The sequence below is a fragment of the Haliotis cracherodii genome, unplaced genomic scaffold, assembly GCF_022045235.1.
Source record: "Haliotis cracherodii isolate W230 unplaced genomic scaffold, xgHalCrac1.p SCAF_18, whole genome shotgun sequence".
NCBI classification, from domain to species: Eukaryota; Metazoa; Mollusca; class Gastropoda; order Lepetellida; family Haliotidae; genus Haliotis; species Haliotis cracherodii.
The window spans coordinates 15,689,391-15,706,926 of record NW_027266273.1 but is presented as its reverse complement, the minus strand read 5'-3'; the positions used below and the strand labels follow the sequence as shown (position 1 = coordinate 15,706,926).

Below are 17,536 nucleotides of genomic sequence, written 5' to 3'. Positions count from 1 at the left end.
TAATATGCTTTGAATTAACCAATCATTAAAGAGTTTGGCATAGGTTGCGAGGTGCTAAACTCCGATGCCATTGACCTTACGTTGGTCAACATTTAACTCAACATCATCTCCGCACACATCAGACATGGCACATTGTCATCAGAATTGGCAGAACAGGCACTGGAGAATAGTTTCTATATATATTTCTATAGCATGTTACTGTTCCCATTCCAAATTCTCAGATAAAACTTTGTGTTTCTTTTGGAGTTGAGGATATTAACAGCTTTTCTGTGACAATAAGATTGACCTTGTGACCAGACTCTCAGCATGGTAACTCAGGAGTGCACACAGGATAATTTGTGACATGACGCCATATCATATCAACATGATCAACCACTATGACGCATGACGTCCACATGGCCGGTCTGCTAACTAACCAATCAGCTAGCAAGGTTCATAACGAATAATGACAAACATCTTTGCACTCATCATTGCAGACATCAGAATCATCAATAAATTTCTTGCCATCATGGCCATGTCAACATTCTGTCATTGATATGAACACAATCAGTTGAAACTGCCACCTGTCACTAAGTTGCAGTGCCTTGCAAACATGAATCCCAGTAACTTGGCTCATTATATTTTCAGCAACTGCCATACTGTACAATTTGCAACATTTCTGTACATGAAATTGAAGGAGACTTGACAAGTACAGCGCTGGAAGAATAGGTTCCTTGAAATGGCCATATCCTTTCATTTTCCTTGTTTCTCTGTCAATAAGTTTATTTACAACTCTTTGTACAGTCCACACCAATGTGTCATTCATCTTCCAAGCGTCCAACATGACTTGTCATCAGAACACTCACTCTACCCATTCAACACCCATGTGTCCTTCATCTGTAAATGTAATCTCCAACATGACTCCATCATCAGAACACTCACTCTACACAATGTGTCATTTATCTTCAAGTGCAATCTCCAACAAGTCTCAGTCGCAACAACTCTGTCTATCCCAGTCTAACACAGCAGGAAGTTGCTACCTCCTTTAGCCAGACCGGCCGGCCACTACTTGACCTCTGTAGGACCATTGGATACTACAGATCCCAGAGTTGCCGGCCACTGCTTGACCGCTGTAGGACCTTAGGGTCCTTCAGATCACAGAGTTGCCGGCCACTGCTTGACTTCTGTAGGACCATGGGATACTACAGATCCCAGAGTTGCCGGCCACTGCTTGACCGCTGTAGGACCTTAGGGTCCTTCAGATCACAGAGTTGCCGGCCACTGCTTGACTTCTGTAGGACCATGGGATACTACAGATCCCAGAGTTGCCGGCCACTGCTTGACTTCTGTAGGACCATGGGATACTACAGATCCCAGAGTTGCCGGCCACTGCTTGACTTCTGTAGGACCATGGGATACTACAGATCCCAGAGTTGCCGGCCACTGCTTGACCGCTGTAGGACCTTAGGGTCCTTCAGATCCCAGAGTTGCCGGCCACTGCTTGACTTCTGTAGGACCATTCGGTACATCACACAACGGAGTTGCCGGCCCACTGCTTGACTTCTGTAGGACCATGCGGTACATCAGACAACGGAGTTGCCGGCCAACTGCATGACCTCTGTAGGACCATGCGGTACATCAGACAACGGAGTTGCCGGCCCACTGCTTGACCTCAGTAGGACAGTTTGGGTACTTCTGCAGAGCATCTACAATCTGACTGGGGTGGATGAGCAGTGACATCAGCTTGTACTCCTTCTGTACCCGTGATCCTGACCCATCCAGTGCCCGGATAAACTCCAGTGTCATCAGATGCTCGAACGCCTGGACATTGAGAAAAGACTGGTTAATACAGGCTTTAATGACCTTGACCCACAATTTCAGCAACATTGAAAACATGGCCATAAGCTCTTACAAACATATATTACAAACACAGGGTTTGGTTTTAGTACACACAAAGAAACGGAACTAGTTTGAGAATAAATATTCCAGTGACCTTGACCGTCAGTGGTCCCTTAAAACATTTCAATGTCCAAACTTAACATGCTTAAGGATATGTATCAAATTGCATCCCACTACAATGAACACTTTTCCAGTTATTGTGAACATAATACATTTTTGAGTTTATGACCTTGTGCTTATTGACCTTCAATATCAGTTGTATTTAAAGAACACTGCAAAGGTCTATCCAGCATATCAACCAAACATAACATCCTTAGGTTGAATTCAATATAACAGCAAAAACATGTCACATTCTACTCATTAAAAGTAGATGATTGTGACCTGTCTTCATTTGTCATACATATATATTCAAATAATAAAACATCAACATGCATAAGGCTTATTAAAAAATCTGCATAAAAGGGCATTCTAGTGACCCTGTAAAAACACATTTTATGAATGACCTTTGAATGACCTTGACCTTATACATAGGCCATTCATAGCATTTTACGAACTGGGTCACACCCTAAAAACAACATGTTCCAAGCTTCATTAACCTACAGTAAACCCGACTCGAGTGAGGTATTAACAATCCATTTTCTCTGGCTAAGGTCTTGAGACTGACCTTGACCCTTGACATGACATATCACAGAGACATGTATTATTTGATGTCTCAAACATGCCCAAACACTGCAAGGCTTCAACCTTAATGCATCCACATGTACATGGGGATGCCTAATCACCAGAACTTCACTCTTGGCCTAGGACGAACACTTTCTGGTTTGTGTTGTATGTCTTACCTTCAACACAACTGGTTTCTCATACACCTGCATACTGGATTTCCTCTGTGCAAACTTGAGGTACTCTGAAACGTAGTCCTCAAAGTCACAATGGGAAATCTCATTGTTAAACAACATCACCACACTGCTCACTATCGCCTCTACAGCAACAGTAGGAGTTACATGGGAATAGTTCCTCTTGTTTGATGTGTAGTGTCATGTTTGATGTGTAGTGTCATGTTTGATGTGTAGTGTCATGTTTGATGTGTAGTGTCATGTTTGACATCAATGACATGACATCAAGAACTGGTTCAGTTTACTTCTTCAGAAATGAAAGCTTATGTTGGATAAACTAGTACACTTGACACTATTCACAGTGCAACCTGGGCCCAACCCGGATGTTTGTTTGTTAATTTGTTTGTTTGTTGTTTAACGCCGCACTCAGCAATATTCCAGCTATATGATGGCGGTCTATAAATAATCGAGCCTGGACCAGACAATCCACTGATTGAAAACATGCACATCGATCCACCCAATTGGGATTCATATATATGCATCAACCAAGTCAGCGAGCCTGACCACCCGATCCCATTAGTCGCCTTTTACGACAAGCATAGTGGCCTTTTACGGCAAGCACGGGTTGCTGAAGACCTATTCTACCCCGGATCTTCACGGGTTCCAACCAGGATGTGTTCCTGAAGGCCTTGATCTCTGATACATAACGTACATACCACTATAGACCATCTCAAAGTTGAAGGGCTCTCCGTCGTAGATGTCCATCAGATGTTTCATTGCAATAATGAGACACAGCTCTAAGATAGACACACCTGTACAGGTAAATACAATCATTACAACACATGTGTACAGGTAAATACAATCATTACAACACACCTGTACAATTACCATCATTACAACAGGTAAATACAATCATTACAACACACCTGTACAGATAATTACCATCATTACAACAGGTAAATACAATCATTACAACACACCTGTACAGACAATTACCATCATTACAACAGGTAAATACAATCATTACAACACACCTGTACAGGCAATTACCATCATTACAACAGGTAAATACAATCATTACAACACACCTGTACAGACAATTACCATCATTACAACAGGTAAATACAATCATTACAACACACCTGTACAGACAATTACCATCATTACAACAGGTAAATACAATCATTACAACACACCTGTACAGGCAATTACCATCGTTACAACAGTTAAATACAATCATTACAACACACCTGTACAGACAATTACCATCATTACAACAGGTAAATACAATCATTACAACACACCTGTACAGACATTTACCATCATTACAACAGGTAAATACAATGGTATCAATCCACTGTGTGGATTGATGCTCATCATGTCCATCACTTGATTGTCTGGCCCAGATTTGATTATTTACATACCGCTGTCATATAGATGCAGTATTCCTGACTGCAGAGTTAAACAACAAACAACAAACACTTCCTGACTTACCATGCAGCATAGCAGACTTTGTGTCCGTTGTGAGCTTCTTGAAGGAGTCCAGGAAATCCCCTGCCTCAAGAACTGGGTGAGTGGGAGACAGCCTACATATAGGGTGTGTCTGGAAATAGAACATGGAACACAACCCTTAAAGCCCCATCTGCGGTAGTAACTACCGCACTCTAGTGGGCGGAGCTTATACAAGTGATCTGACAGGTCAATATGACGTCATGATAACACATACATTTCATTGGTTAATGCGTAAACGGGTGACGTCATGTAAACACCCACCCACGTGGGTCGTTTGACAACAAGGACGTAAGTTTTAATGGTAATATAAATATCTACCAAACGATTCCAAGACTTTTCAACAAACGCGTACGTCTTTGGTTTCAAAACCTACCTGCCATGTCGTCTTCACATCTTCATAAAATGATACAGTGGAATATCCACGATTTATCCAACACAGTCCCACACACAAATTATATTTCTATAGATCTCTGGACGAGAACGAAATACGTTTGTCGTGATGCATATGAGCAGTGTAAATGAACAAGAAACATAATATGTGTTGGGGCACCAATCGTTATCCTGTGATGTACAGTATATCTGCAGTTTATAAATAGCATTTCTCACAATATATACGGCAATCGGTGATTTCAACAATGTTTTTCTTCGTTGTGTTCATCTTGCCTCATCTGGAATCTGGATGACAACGATCGTGTAGAAAACCCTGGTAATGGTCAAACATATTTTCAAGTGATAAAAGTAGTTTTTTGTCGTTTCCGTGACATTCTTTCATTGCCAAGTAGATCTAGCAATGTATTTTGGCAAAGTCACACTTGTCCGATGAAGCCCTTATGCTGAAGTAACTCGATCCGTGAAACTTGGCGGGTCCCAGTGACCCACATCCCTGTTGATTGGCATGCCAAGTGTCATTTGCATAAGGCCATCCATATTGTTTGTATGTGTTTCTCTCCTCAAGCCTAAACTAACCAGAGAGCGGGCGGACGAAATAAAATATATTACTTATAAAAAAATCTCTTTCAATAATTGTGTAAGTTATTTTATGACATTTAAAAAAAGTGTTTAACACTTGGTACTAGAATCTAGTCTATGAATTAAGTTATGATGTAGATCGATTCGCTTTGCTTCGGAAACGAATTTTTAATAAACAACGAAACAAAGATAAAGTTGACCTGGTTCTTTTATGACGGTGCAATGGTAAATCTAGTAGTAGTACTTTTATTAGATCGGTGCGCAATTTTCCACAGCGTCAGCAAAATTGAGACACGAAGACATATTATTTCACGTCGGAATGGAGATATAAATAATAAAATACGGACAGCCTCACAGACTTCGAAACGATGTTCAGATAAATATTAGTTCACATTAATTCTGTCATGTGAAAATGGGTTTTAACATTATTTTCATCAAGCTTACATTCAGGTCGCTGGCTACTTCGGCATTAACACATGTTTTGTCTCGAAGCTCAAAGCAACAATGTTTCTCTCAGATACATTTTTCTCTCCATTCATGACGAACATCTGTCAAAATTTCAATGCCTCAACAATCTTCCTGGGCAGTTGAATTCAACAATGTAATACACACGGCCTCATTCACGGCGTCATCGCAAAAATTCCTTCCAAATACCCACCACGTGTTCAGGGTTACGACCTTTGGATAAATTAATAAATTAATTTGCATTTTTAGAAAAGATTTTTTTTCGTGAATATTATTATTAAAAACTATCCTGTACATGGTACTTTTGGATTGCACTGCGTATTTCTTTTATTACTTTCTAAAAAAAATTGTTTTCCCCTTTCTGACCACGCGATCTCCTAGCAACCACGCCCCATGAGCGCATCGAGTTGCTGCTTACAACTGCCAAGAACTTTGCAATTTCGCTTGTCTTCAATATGAGCAACAAAACATTTTCATGTGAAGCCTAATTTGACGAAGATTTGTTCGAGATATTCAGGGAGCCTTTGGTCATTTCGATTATGACATTGGTGACTTTATCGTGGAGAAAGTTCCAATTCAAGATGACATCATTCCGATTCACAACTCGAATCGACAAGATGGCGCCTCTCTTCCCGCCCTTGCAAGTGCAACAGAAACTTTGATAAATTCAGTGCCGATTCTTGGGATTAGTGAATCAATGTGACAGCTAGATTTCATTGTGGAACCAGATGAAGCCGAATATGTATGTTCACACTTCTTTTGTCAACCATGCGTGACACGGCACAGGCAATCGCAGTTGGGGAATGGTGCGGCCACCATGTTGCAGAAATTCGTGGATTTGAACACATTGCTTCTGGACTGAGCTAAATAAACGAAGTGTTTGGAGACATCGTAGATACTTGGACTTGAAGAAACGTAATTAAACGTTGCAGCAGATGAAGGATTTGTGTGGACAAAACGGGAAAGGGATCCCAGATTGTATTTCATAACTTGTGCGCGAAATGTATCCAAATACCCCGAACAAACATATACATGGGACAAGTGTGGATCTAATGATCAAACTCAGTTTTGTGTGTGAAAATTCTGTGAAAGAAAAGGAAATTCATAATTAAAGTTGTCTTGGAATATAATTATGTATTGGAGTTTTCGTTTATCGTAAGTACAATATTATCTGGATACGCCTTCTGTAGGTCAAAAAATCAACTATATTTCGTTACTTATTTACCAGTTGCTTATGTGCATTGTTATGTTGATACACGTGACATATTCATCTATTGTAGTCAAGCTGAGAAATATTGGCGGAACTTCTGGTGCTTCAAATTAGGCCCCTTCCTAAACACTAGTTGAAAATCTGTGTAATAATTTAAGTTTTATGAATATAAACTGATTATTGTGTGGCACAAATCTAACTGTTGAATGCAAATGACCAAAACTAAACAAATATCTGTAATTTTCGGATTGAACTGAAAGAATCGCGTCGTCAATTTCGTATTTAAGTATCGTTACGGTTACATTAACCGAAATTGATGTTCTGCTGCTGTTCTGCCGTAAAAATATGCAACACAATTCCCTTTGACCACAAATGCACTGAATGTGTCACATGTACATCTGACCATGTGCTTTGCTATTTATAGCACTAACGTAAATAAGCTCCGCCCACTGTGATCGATGCAGACGTCAAACACGATCGATTCGATTTTTTATGATAAAACTACAGAAAATTTATTGACTTATATCTTAATATGGAGCCATTTATTGTATCCATGGTTTGTCATTCATGTTGATACGAAGTTTGACGGTCAATGGTGATCTTGTTCCCGTATGGTTTTCAAAAAACCTCTCCCGACACTCGGTTGTGTTTACATTGTCAGTCATTGTTCGAAACTGAAACACCGCCACCTTGCGGGCTATTTATAGTCAGGGTGGGGCTTTAAACTTCATCAGCTGCGGCGATTTTTATCACGTTTTTTAGTCCTCATGAACATGACCAGAGACAGGAACTCTGAACAGATCTTTGCTCATTTTATCTAGTTGTGATTTGATGCCAGGCAGACAATATGACCACCGAATCTTCTAGGTGGTTGGCTCTTCAATAAGCACTGGGTCGACAATGACTGTCTGCAATCAACACATCAGATTTATTCTCACCGACAGATAATCTCAAAAGTGGGGGCAGAATTTGATTAGTGAATGAGTGAGTTTGGTTTAACACCTCTTTTAACCGTATTTACAGATGTCAGTTTGATCTGGGACAAAAGCCAAAATTGATGCGGGTATTACACATTTAGCACTTTGTTGTTTAATGCCGCACTAAGCAAAATTCCAGCTATATGATGGCGGTTTCTAAATAAAGGACACTGGACCAGAAAATCTAGTAATTGACATCATGAGCATCAATTGGGATACAATGACATGCATCAACCAATTCAGTGAGCCAGACCACCCCACCCCCATTAGTCGCCTCTTACAACAAGCATAGCGGCCTTTTCTTAGCACTTTGTTAAACCAACGAGCACAGAATGGTGCTGACAAACCTAGAAACACAGGTCAAATTGGGTTTTGAATCCACAATAATGTTTTTGACAAGCCTAAAGTCCTAGGTCAGCCTGGCACCACCCCCCTCCCCCGAACAGCATGAGAGTCAACTGTTTGCTGACAAACTTGTCCCAGGTACAAGAACGGACTCACCAATAATGCAATGAGGCCCCGGACATCTTTGTTGAGGTTGAACTGGCGTTGCAACACATCCCTTACACTCGGCTCCGATACAAGTTCCTGCAAAACAACAGAATTTAGGGCTGAACAGTTTGTTCTCGAGCATTGATGGAGATAAAATTCTGTCTCTTCAATGGCCGGCCACCAGTCTAATCTTATTGTTTTTGGCAAGACAGAATGAAATTCAGATACAAACGTTGAAAATGAATGAAAATTGTTTTACACTTCCCTATGTTTTTTCAAACTTTTAAACTATTTTATCCCTGATGTATTTACAGATTGACAAAAATCCAGCTGACGACTGACTTGAATTATGTAGGAGTGAGTTCTTTGTTTAACAACACTTAACGGATCCTGACACAACTAAGGGATGCAACTCTGCACATTTAAATTCATTACCTAGGACCAGTGGGCCAAATAAGTAATATACAAGTGCCAGTAGAATCTACCTGTACGTGTGTGTTCCAGGGCTCGGTGACCGTGGCATCCAGCTCCCCCGGGGTGAGACTGAGGTAGGACGTGCACATCTGGCTGAAGTCATAGAAGCCATGCGTGTTGAACAGATGGATCTGCCGGTGGGAGAACCGGGACTTGACTCTCTTCTCCAGCAGCTCGATAACATCCTGGGGGAACATGCAGATCAAGCATTAATGCTGCATTCAGTACGGGTCTGAGTTTGTTTGTTTGTTTGTTTGTTGTCTAAGGCCGCCATCAGCAATATTGCAGCTATATGAAGCCAGCCTGTAAATAATTGAGTCTGGACAAGACAATCCAGAGATTGATATTGTAGCCACAATCCACGCCACCAAGGTATGAGGGCAAGTTTTCAAAGTCATAGAACCTGACCACCCAATCCATTTGGTCACCTCTTACGACCAGCATAGCTTGCTGGGGGCCAATTCTTACCCAGAATCCCACTGGGTACAGGGCTGTGAAATATATAGGGGGCAGTTCCTTTTAACAGTATTTCAATAATATGACACTTCAGCTTAATGTGAGCGAAACATTAACAGTCATGTGCATCCATTGACAACTTGTTTTCAAAAGGCAAAATAGCAAACCAGTGGAATCATAATCACAGATTAGTATAGTCAACCGATCTTCAGCCCTCTGGGCGGATACTCTATCCAGTTAACCACGGAGGCGATCATATTGAAAACAAGAACAGCTAAATTCTCAATGACAACTGAACAGTACAAGGCAATCAGTTCCCCTGTGTGAGAGTGAGTGCTGATGAACACATCTTTAGGGGTGAAACAATACATCGGTGCACTGTGAGTTTTCATGTCACAATATGATACAAAATACTTTTTTTCTGTATCGATACAAAACGATACATTTGATAAAATAAATTACTTACTTCTTGTTTTATGTCTCCCCCCCTCCCAGATCATAGGTTCCTGGAACACCTAAGGGACTCAACTCTGCACAGTGAGTTGCGACGCCTTATATGACTGGACCCCCTCTGCCCTTGAAATCAGTTGGCACTCACCAGGCGGCAGGTGACTCCGACCACACAGATGGGCGTCTGTGCCGACTGCGACACGTCAAACAGGTTGTACAGCAGGGTCTGGTTCCGATGGTGAGCAAACAAGTCGAACTCATCCAACACAAACAGAATAGGCTTGGACGTCTGGCTGCTCCCTGGAAACAGCACTGACACTTTACAACATGGGACTGGAAGATTTCACCTGGACTCGGTGGTGAAGTTTTGTTTGTTGTTTAACGCCGCACTCAGCAAAATTCCAGCTATATGATGGCGGTCTGTAAATAATCGAGTCTGGACCAGACAATCCAGTGATGGACATCATGAGCATCGATCCACACAATGGGGATCGATGACATGCATCAACCAAGTCAGCGAGTCTGACCACCCGATCCCGTGAGTCGCCTTTTACAACAAGCATAGTCACCTTTTAGGGCAAGCATGGGTTGCTGAAGACCTATTTTACCCCGGATCTTCACGGGTCCTCAGTGGTGAAGTACTGACAAGGATCAAGGACTTTACATACAGTCAGTGAAGCATTACGGGTGAAACAATACAGCAAGGTCACGATACGATATGTATCACAATACATAAATCACGATACGATATGTATCACAATACATAAATCACGATACGATATGTATCACAATACATAGGTCACGATACGATATGTATCACAATACATAAATCACGATACGATATGTATCACAATACATAGGTTACGATACGATATGTATCACAATACATAAATCACGATACGATATGTATCACGATACATAGGTCATAATACGATATGTATCACGATACATAGGTCATGATACGATATGTATCACGATACACAGGTCATGATACGATATGTATCACAATAAAATAAATCACGATACGATATGTATCACAATACATAGGTCACGATACGATATGTATCACAATACATAAATCACGATACAATATGTATCACAATACATAAATCACGTTACGATATGTATCACAATACATAGGTCACGATACGATATGTATCACAATACATAAATCACGTTACGATATGTATCACAATACATAAATCACGTTACGATATGTATCACAATACATAGGTCACGTTACGATATGTATCACAATACATAAATCACGATACGATATGTATAACGATACATAGGTCATGATACGATATTTTTGCAATTTGCATATTTACGTCAAATCGCATGGAAACTACCGGCACTTGACAAAAAGTATTTCAGAATAGGCTCAAAAGGAGAAGCTAGCTGTAGACTCATGTTTGTAGTGGCCAACTTTAGTAGAGAACTTGAAATGCTAATTACATTGAGATATCTGACTCGACAAAAAACCCAGGGGTCATTTAACAAATAGTAAATAATTTATTCTAGCATGTGTATCATCTTGTATTGATACAGAAAAGTTATTGTGTATTGTATCGTCACATGAAAGCTCACGTTCACTCGTGCATCAATGTATTGGTTCACCCCTATGACTTTCAGTCAGGTGAGCTAATAAAGGATTAAAAGATGATGCTCAAAGATTTTTAAAAAAAACATCAAAAGAATCTAATTTCTGAGTAATTTCTGAGAGATAGAGTTTCATCCTGTCTCCAGCAGAACTACTAGGACATCCTCCTGGTACCATGAACTAACCACATCTATGGAGTATGATGCATCTCAAGGTATAACTTACCCTTTTTTAAGGCTTCCAAAAGAAACTGTAAAGTTTCAGAAAATGAACCCTGAAAAAGAATGTACATGATGTCTAATGGCCTTTATTGATACGGTGCTACACAGTACATAGTTTCAACAGTTGTAGAAAAACCTATACTGTAATCATTTACTTTATCCTACATCCTGTTTGAAGAGTGAGTGAGTGAGTGAGTGTGGTTTTACGCCGCTTTTAGCAATATTCCAGCAATATCATGGCGGGGGACTTCAGAAATGGGCTTCACACATTGTTCCCATGTCGGGAATCGAACCCTGATCTTTGGCGTGACAAGCGAACGCTTTAACCACTAGGCTACCCAACCGCCCCTCCTGTTTGAAGAGAAATGTGGGCATCTATCAGACTTTATACCAGACTTTTATGAGGGCTGTCCCCATAGAGGTAGCCGTTGAGAGTTCATCTCAAGTACAGCTGATTCCCAAACCCAGACTTACATCATATACATGTAATTGTGCTATCTGAATCTTTTAACATCTCTGGAGTTTTCTACACATACTGGTAAATCAGTAAATCATAACTGGTAGTTATGACACAGGTGTCATGAGTAGAAAGAAATATTAAACATATTTAGGTCACATGTTACTTCAGGTCTTCCAGCCTTATGGTATCACTCAATGGCTATCTTTAACTCTCTAACAACTCCCCTATCAAATCTGACATGTAAATCAAGGGAATCTGCAATACCGACAGGTAAAGGTACCACCACATTAATGCTGCAGTGGTGTTAACTATACAAATACTATTACAACAGTTAAACAGTCACTAGCAACTGAGATGAGTTTTGGGGCAATATTAATCATAGTTTGGGGGATAATGTAAGGGATGAAAGGTCATCAAAATTTGTTGCTTTAGTACTTGAAGGGGTGTTTGTTGTTTATCTCCACACTCAGCAATTATATGGCAATATGACAGTCCTGAACAATAGGATACGATGACATGCATCAACCAAGTCATCAAGCCTGACCACCGATCCCATTAGATGCCTCTTACGACAAGCATAGGTTGCTGGGGACCTATATTCTTACCCGTAATACCCAAGGTAATACTTGAAGGTAGTTTACTCACAAACACTCTGTCTCCAACTGTGTTCTCCAGCTGCAGCTGTCTTGTGATCTCCTTCAAGGCAATACGGTCATCTGTCTGAAGCAGACCTGAAATACCCACAGAAACAAACGTATCATCGGACAGCAAATAATAACAAAACTAGAAGGAACATCAAAGTGTACAGACTGGAGGAGACTAAAACAGCCTGTGAGAACAAAGGAGGACCCACCATTGAGATGCACCTGCAGCAGGTTCTGATGGATGTTCTCATCCTCCTTCAGCTCAGTCAGGACACTCTGGAGCAGCTGGAACAGTGCCACACAGATATCAGTATCTCATCAAAACAAGGCTGATGATTGTTGTTGTTGTTGTTGTTTAATGCTGCACTCAGCAATATACCAGCAATATACGGCTGTCTGTAAATAATCGAGTCTGGACCAGACAATCCAGTGTTTGATATTATGAGCATCGATCCATGCAATTGCAAGGCAATAGTTAACTTTTTTTGACAGGGGGGGCAAATATTTGTACAAGTATCACTTGTCCCCAACCTAATTCAAATAAAACTGTTTTCTGTAAAAAGTCCGGGGGGGGGGGGGGGGCAACTGCCCACCCTGCCCCCCACCTGGCTACGGCACTGAATTGGGATCGATGACATGCATCAACCAGGTCAGCGAACCAAGGCTGATGAAGTAGTCACACCCCAACATAATAAACATCATATCTATCACTCAGATTGTATTGTATTGTTGTTTAACACCGCACACAGCAATATTCCAGTATATGATGGTGGTCTGTAAAATAATCGAGTCTGGACCAGACAATCCAGAGATTGGCATCATGAGCATCAATCCATGCATTTGGGATACGATGATATGCATCAACCAAGTCAGCAAGCCTGACCACCTGATCCCATTAGTTGCCTCTTACAACAAGCATAGTCGCCTCTTACGACAAGCATAGTCGCCTGATATGATACCTCTCATATGATATGTATTGGTTTTTGCCAATCTGAGTCGCGAGTGTAAAGTCGTCTTTGGACATTTACCACTTTGGTGAATTTCAGAAACCCACAAGCATGGGGTTAGTGCTGACCACTAATTTGAACCTGTGATAAATGGTTTCTGGCATGCCAAAGAGATGCAAGTCTGCCCAGCAAATTGTAGTGGCTTAGAAAACAGCCACCCATGCAGCCTGACATTGGCGCCACTGACAATGTACAAGTTCCGTATGTTGTTATAGGTACCATTGTTTTGCCACTTCCTCGCGGCCCTATCAGCAACACGGAGTTGCTCTCTCCAGACACCGTTGTCCTCTTCAATAGGTCAAACAGCTGCCTGAAATATACTCAGATCATTAAACGCTATGTGAACAACATTATTTTCCAAATTTTCCGACCAAATGGACATTGAACACAAGAACATCATGAACAGCTCAGAACAGACAAATCTCTCTCGGGAAACAATGGAATTTACCATTTCAAAGAACAGAGTCAAAGATGTGAACAATATTTTTTCACAATTTTCCGACCAAATGGACATTGAACACAAGAACATGATGAACAGCTCAGAACAGACAAATCTCTCTCAGGAAACAATGGAATTTATCATTTCAAAGAACAGAGCCAAAGATTGACGAGACTATCATTGACGAGTAAATAATCTGATTACTGACAGCCAGTGAGTACCAGTCAATCACATGATACTGCATACGACAATTACCCTTCAAAGATTACCTTTAACTATCACAGACTATGTCAAGTAACAATCTATGTATTTAAATTCAAGACCTTATACCTATATATAAAGAAGTCACAAAAAATGCGTGTGGGGCATAAGAAATTTTTTCAAATATATGTTACAAATTTTAACATTGTTTATGACTTGGACCGGTAATTTTTAATAGGGTGGCGAGTCCTGTAAAAATGTTACATATTTTGGGGGGAGGCCATGAAAAATTATGACTAAAATATTATGAGCATTTTAAATTGCCCATTGTCCGATATTAATAATATGTTATAATATTTTGTGCAGGTGATGAGCACACAGCAAGTCTACATACTGCCTCTCCTTTGTATAGCCTTGTATTTCAGGAGGGCTTGACATTTGTGCAAGTCGTTTTCTCAATATTGATTGAACCATCGTAACTGATGTCTCCAGTGGTGGGGGCTTGGCCGTCCCTTTAGCCTTCTTCTTGCCCATATTTCAATGTGGCCTGAAATGAAATGAAAAAGGTTCTGGAAGACATCCACATTGATATTTACCAAACTTGTTGAAATAAGAGTTTGTATGTTTGGCAATGTTAACCACACCATATTTCAACTAATTTTGACTGCTGTCTGAAAGTTATCAAGTCTAGGTCAGACAATCCAGTGATTGACGTCATGAGAATTGATCTACACAAGTGTGATACAATAACGTTCATCAACCAAGTCAGCAAGACTGACCACCCGATCCCGTTAGTTGCCTCTTACGACAAGCATGGCTTAGCCTACATGGTTGACTGGGCGGATTGCTTGAAGGTGCAAGATTTGCATATTTTTTTTATATCCTGTATTCTAGCTAGCATCACAATGCATATATCAGTAGGGTTGCAAACAATCTAATTGTGTCTTTGTTTACAGACACCAGATTTCTTCACACGCAGTTTCATCTATATCGTGTATTTTTGTTGGGTGCGGTGAATTTGTGGACACTGCATTCTCGTTGACTTAAAGGGGTACTGATCTAACACAATTCCCCAGACTGGTTGTTGCCTTTGTTATTGTTTTTTCCCCCGTGAGTACCCGGATGATACGCAACGCAACTGAGCGTGACCAGAGACTGGGCTACCGTCTGCAAGGACCGCTAAATAAACTTGGAGGCTGGAGGCAATATTTGTTTTACGCATTTTTGCATAAACACTGACTGGTTAACTGTGATCTATAAAGATTCCGACAAAGGGAGCATGATAAATAATTTCTTTAGCCTTTTAACAAACAGACAAAAAGAACAGCGGAGCTCATCGGATGTAGTCATTTGGAAATAACCCAGATGGTTATAGTTTAATACTTAAAAAAAGTATCCATGCAGTGAAAGCATTTTTGGATTGCGTCGATAATACGATTACTACTCCCTTGTTGTCATCCACGTTTTCTGGTATAACCCTACACTTGTGTATTTGTCGTCATTCATTTGATGCTCAGTTAATGAATTTATTACAGGTACAATTAGTGGTAGCACCACTTAGATTACCTGACAAATGTTCCCATTTGGCATTTATTATGTCTGGGGTAATTATTCAATCTAAATCCAGGTTTGAAGTGAGGTGAAATGTGTGTTATGTAATTTGCACGTGGCAGCCCAGCAAGAGATGAATGATCAGTTGATTTACTTTTTTTTGTAAATAAACGGATCGTTCCTAGTCATCAAAGGATTAACCGAAAATATGTTGATTGTTTAATCACTGTTATCTTGCGCAGTGGATATGTCAAAAGGGAGTGTTTACATGTCTAGGTTTACTAAAACAAAGGGAATACACTCATATCATGGCGTGAAGTGCCGATGTAAAAACAACATACTTTGTTCAAAGGGTTAACTGATAATACGTTGATTGATTGATCATTGTTATCTATCACTCAATGGATATTTTAGGAACCGTGGACGTTATGAAAATAGTTGTCACATGGGCTTTCTCAGCCGATCCTTGAGACTTGACACCTATGTGAAACACCTGAAACAATCCAAGTGATCAGTTGAGAAACGAACACGGGTTATAATATCCCGAAACGATATATATCTTTTAAAATATTTGATTGTTACAGAGACACGTGACATCGAATAAGTTTCTTTGTACATCTGCAGATGTGTGGGATATTGTTCCTTTGTGTGGATATTCACGGATACATTCCTCGAACAAGGAAGCTGCCTAAAATTTATACACATAAATTTGGTAGGTTGTAATTATGGTATTTGCATTTTGTTTTCCTTCATTTGAACCGATTCGTTCTTGTTTCTCTACGTCTTGGTTGGGAAATTCTTCAATGCGCGATAGACGTTGTTTTCATAGGTCTTTTCCTTTGTAAGCATGTATATATTACAATCAATTTGTAAAATGTGATTCTCTCAGGCAATTTATTAAATGTGTAATTATTTCAGTCATTTTGACTAAAAAATCTGTCAAGATTGATTAAGATGATCAAAAGGGCCTGCAAACATCACAACAGATTATTATGTAGGATTTGAAGCCAAACAACATAGAAATGTACTTTTCAACGTAACATTTTCAGTCTCTTGGTGACGACATTAAACAACAAAATGTTTGGAATTCGTTATCATAATAATAAAGATGGAAATGTTTTTCAGTCACTTTGTAAAATAACTGAATATTTAGACGTTTAATAAATTTTTTACACATTTTGACAGTAAAAAAATATACACACTATAAAAAAAGCAATGCTCAGGTGAAATATTTACTTTGTGTTGCAAGTCAAAGTAGTGTAAACGAAAATCGCAAAATTACCACGCAAGTGACTTATCAAAACTTCGTCACCATTACCGATGCTACACACAAAGATACCTACATTTCCTTATTATCTCAAAAACTTTATTTCATTTTGTTGATCAATGTGACCATACGCCCTTATTACTACCCATAAAAGTGACTAATGCGCTTACGAATGGCGCAGCAGAGGTTGCAAACTAGTCTAGATTTCTGCTATACATCCGGGTACTCACTGGGAAAAAAACAACAACAAAGGCAACAAACATTCCCGGGGAATTGCGTTAGATCAGTGCCCCTTTAATTTACAGTGAATTCATAGAAAAAACAGGAGTGAATTTGTAGATACATTTTTCAATATTGGAACTGAATGATAATAATCAATATTATCAATATTATTAATACTGAGCAGAATATCCATATGTCTCTCATT

The 17,536-nt window shown here is 39.9% G+C and overlaps 1 protein-coding gene across 1 annotated transcript; it reads right to left on the bottom strand.

The window, feature by feature from the left end:
* Positions 1–1,617: 1,617 nt before the first annotated feature.
* Positions 1,618–14,825, bottom strand: LOC139465310 (origin recognition complex subunit 4-like). Its single transcript, XM_071246997.1, has 12 exons — positions 14,686–14,825; positions 13,871–13,961; positions 12,854–12,929; positions 12,646–12,731; positions 11,545–11,593; positions 9,865–10,016; positions 8,822–8,995; positions 8,346–8,432; positions 4,206–4,314; positions 3,428–3,523; positions 2,718–2,782; positions 1,618–1,800 (listed from the first exon to the last, which is right to left on the bottom strand). Exons 1-12 carry the CDS (start codon positions 14,823–14,825, stop codon positions 1,618–1,620), a joined length of 1,308 nt encoding a protein of 435 aa, XP_071103098.1.
* Between the last annotated feature and the right edge of the window lie 2,711 nt (positions 14,826–17,536).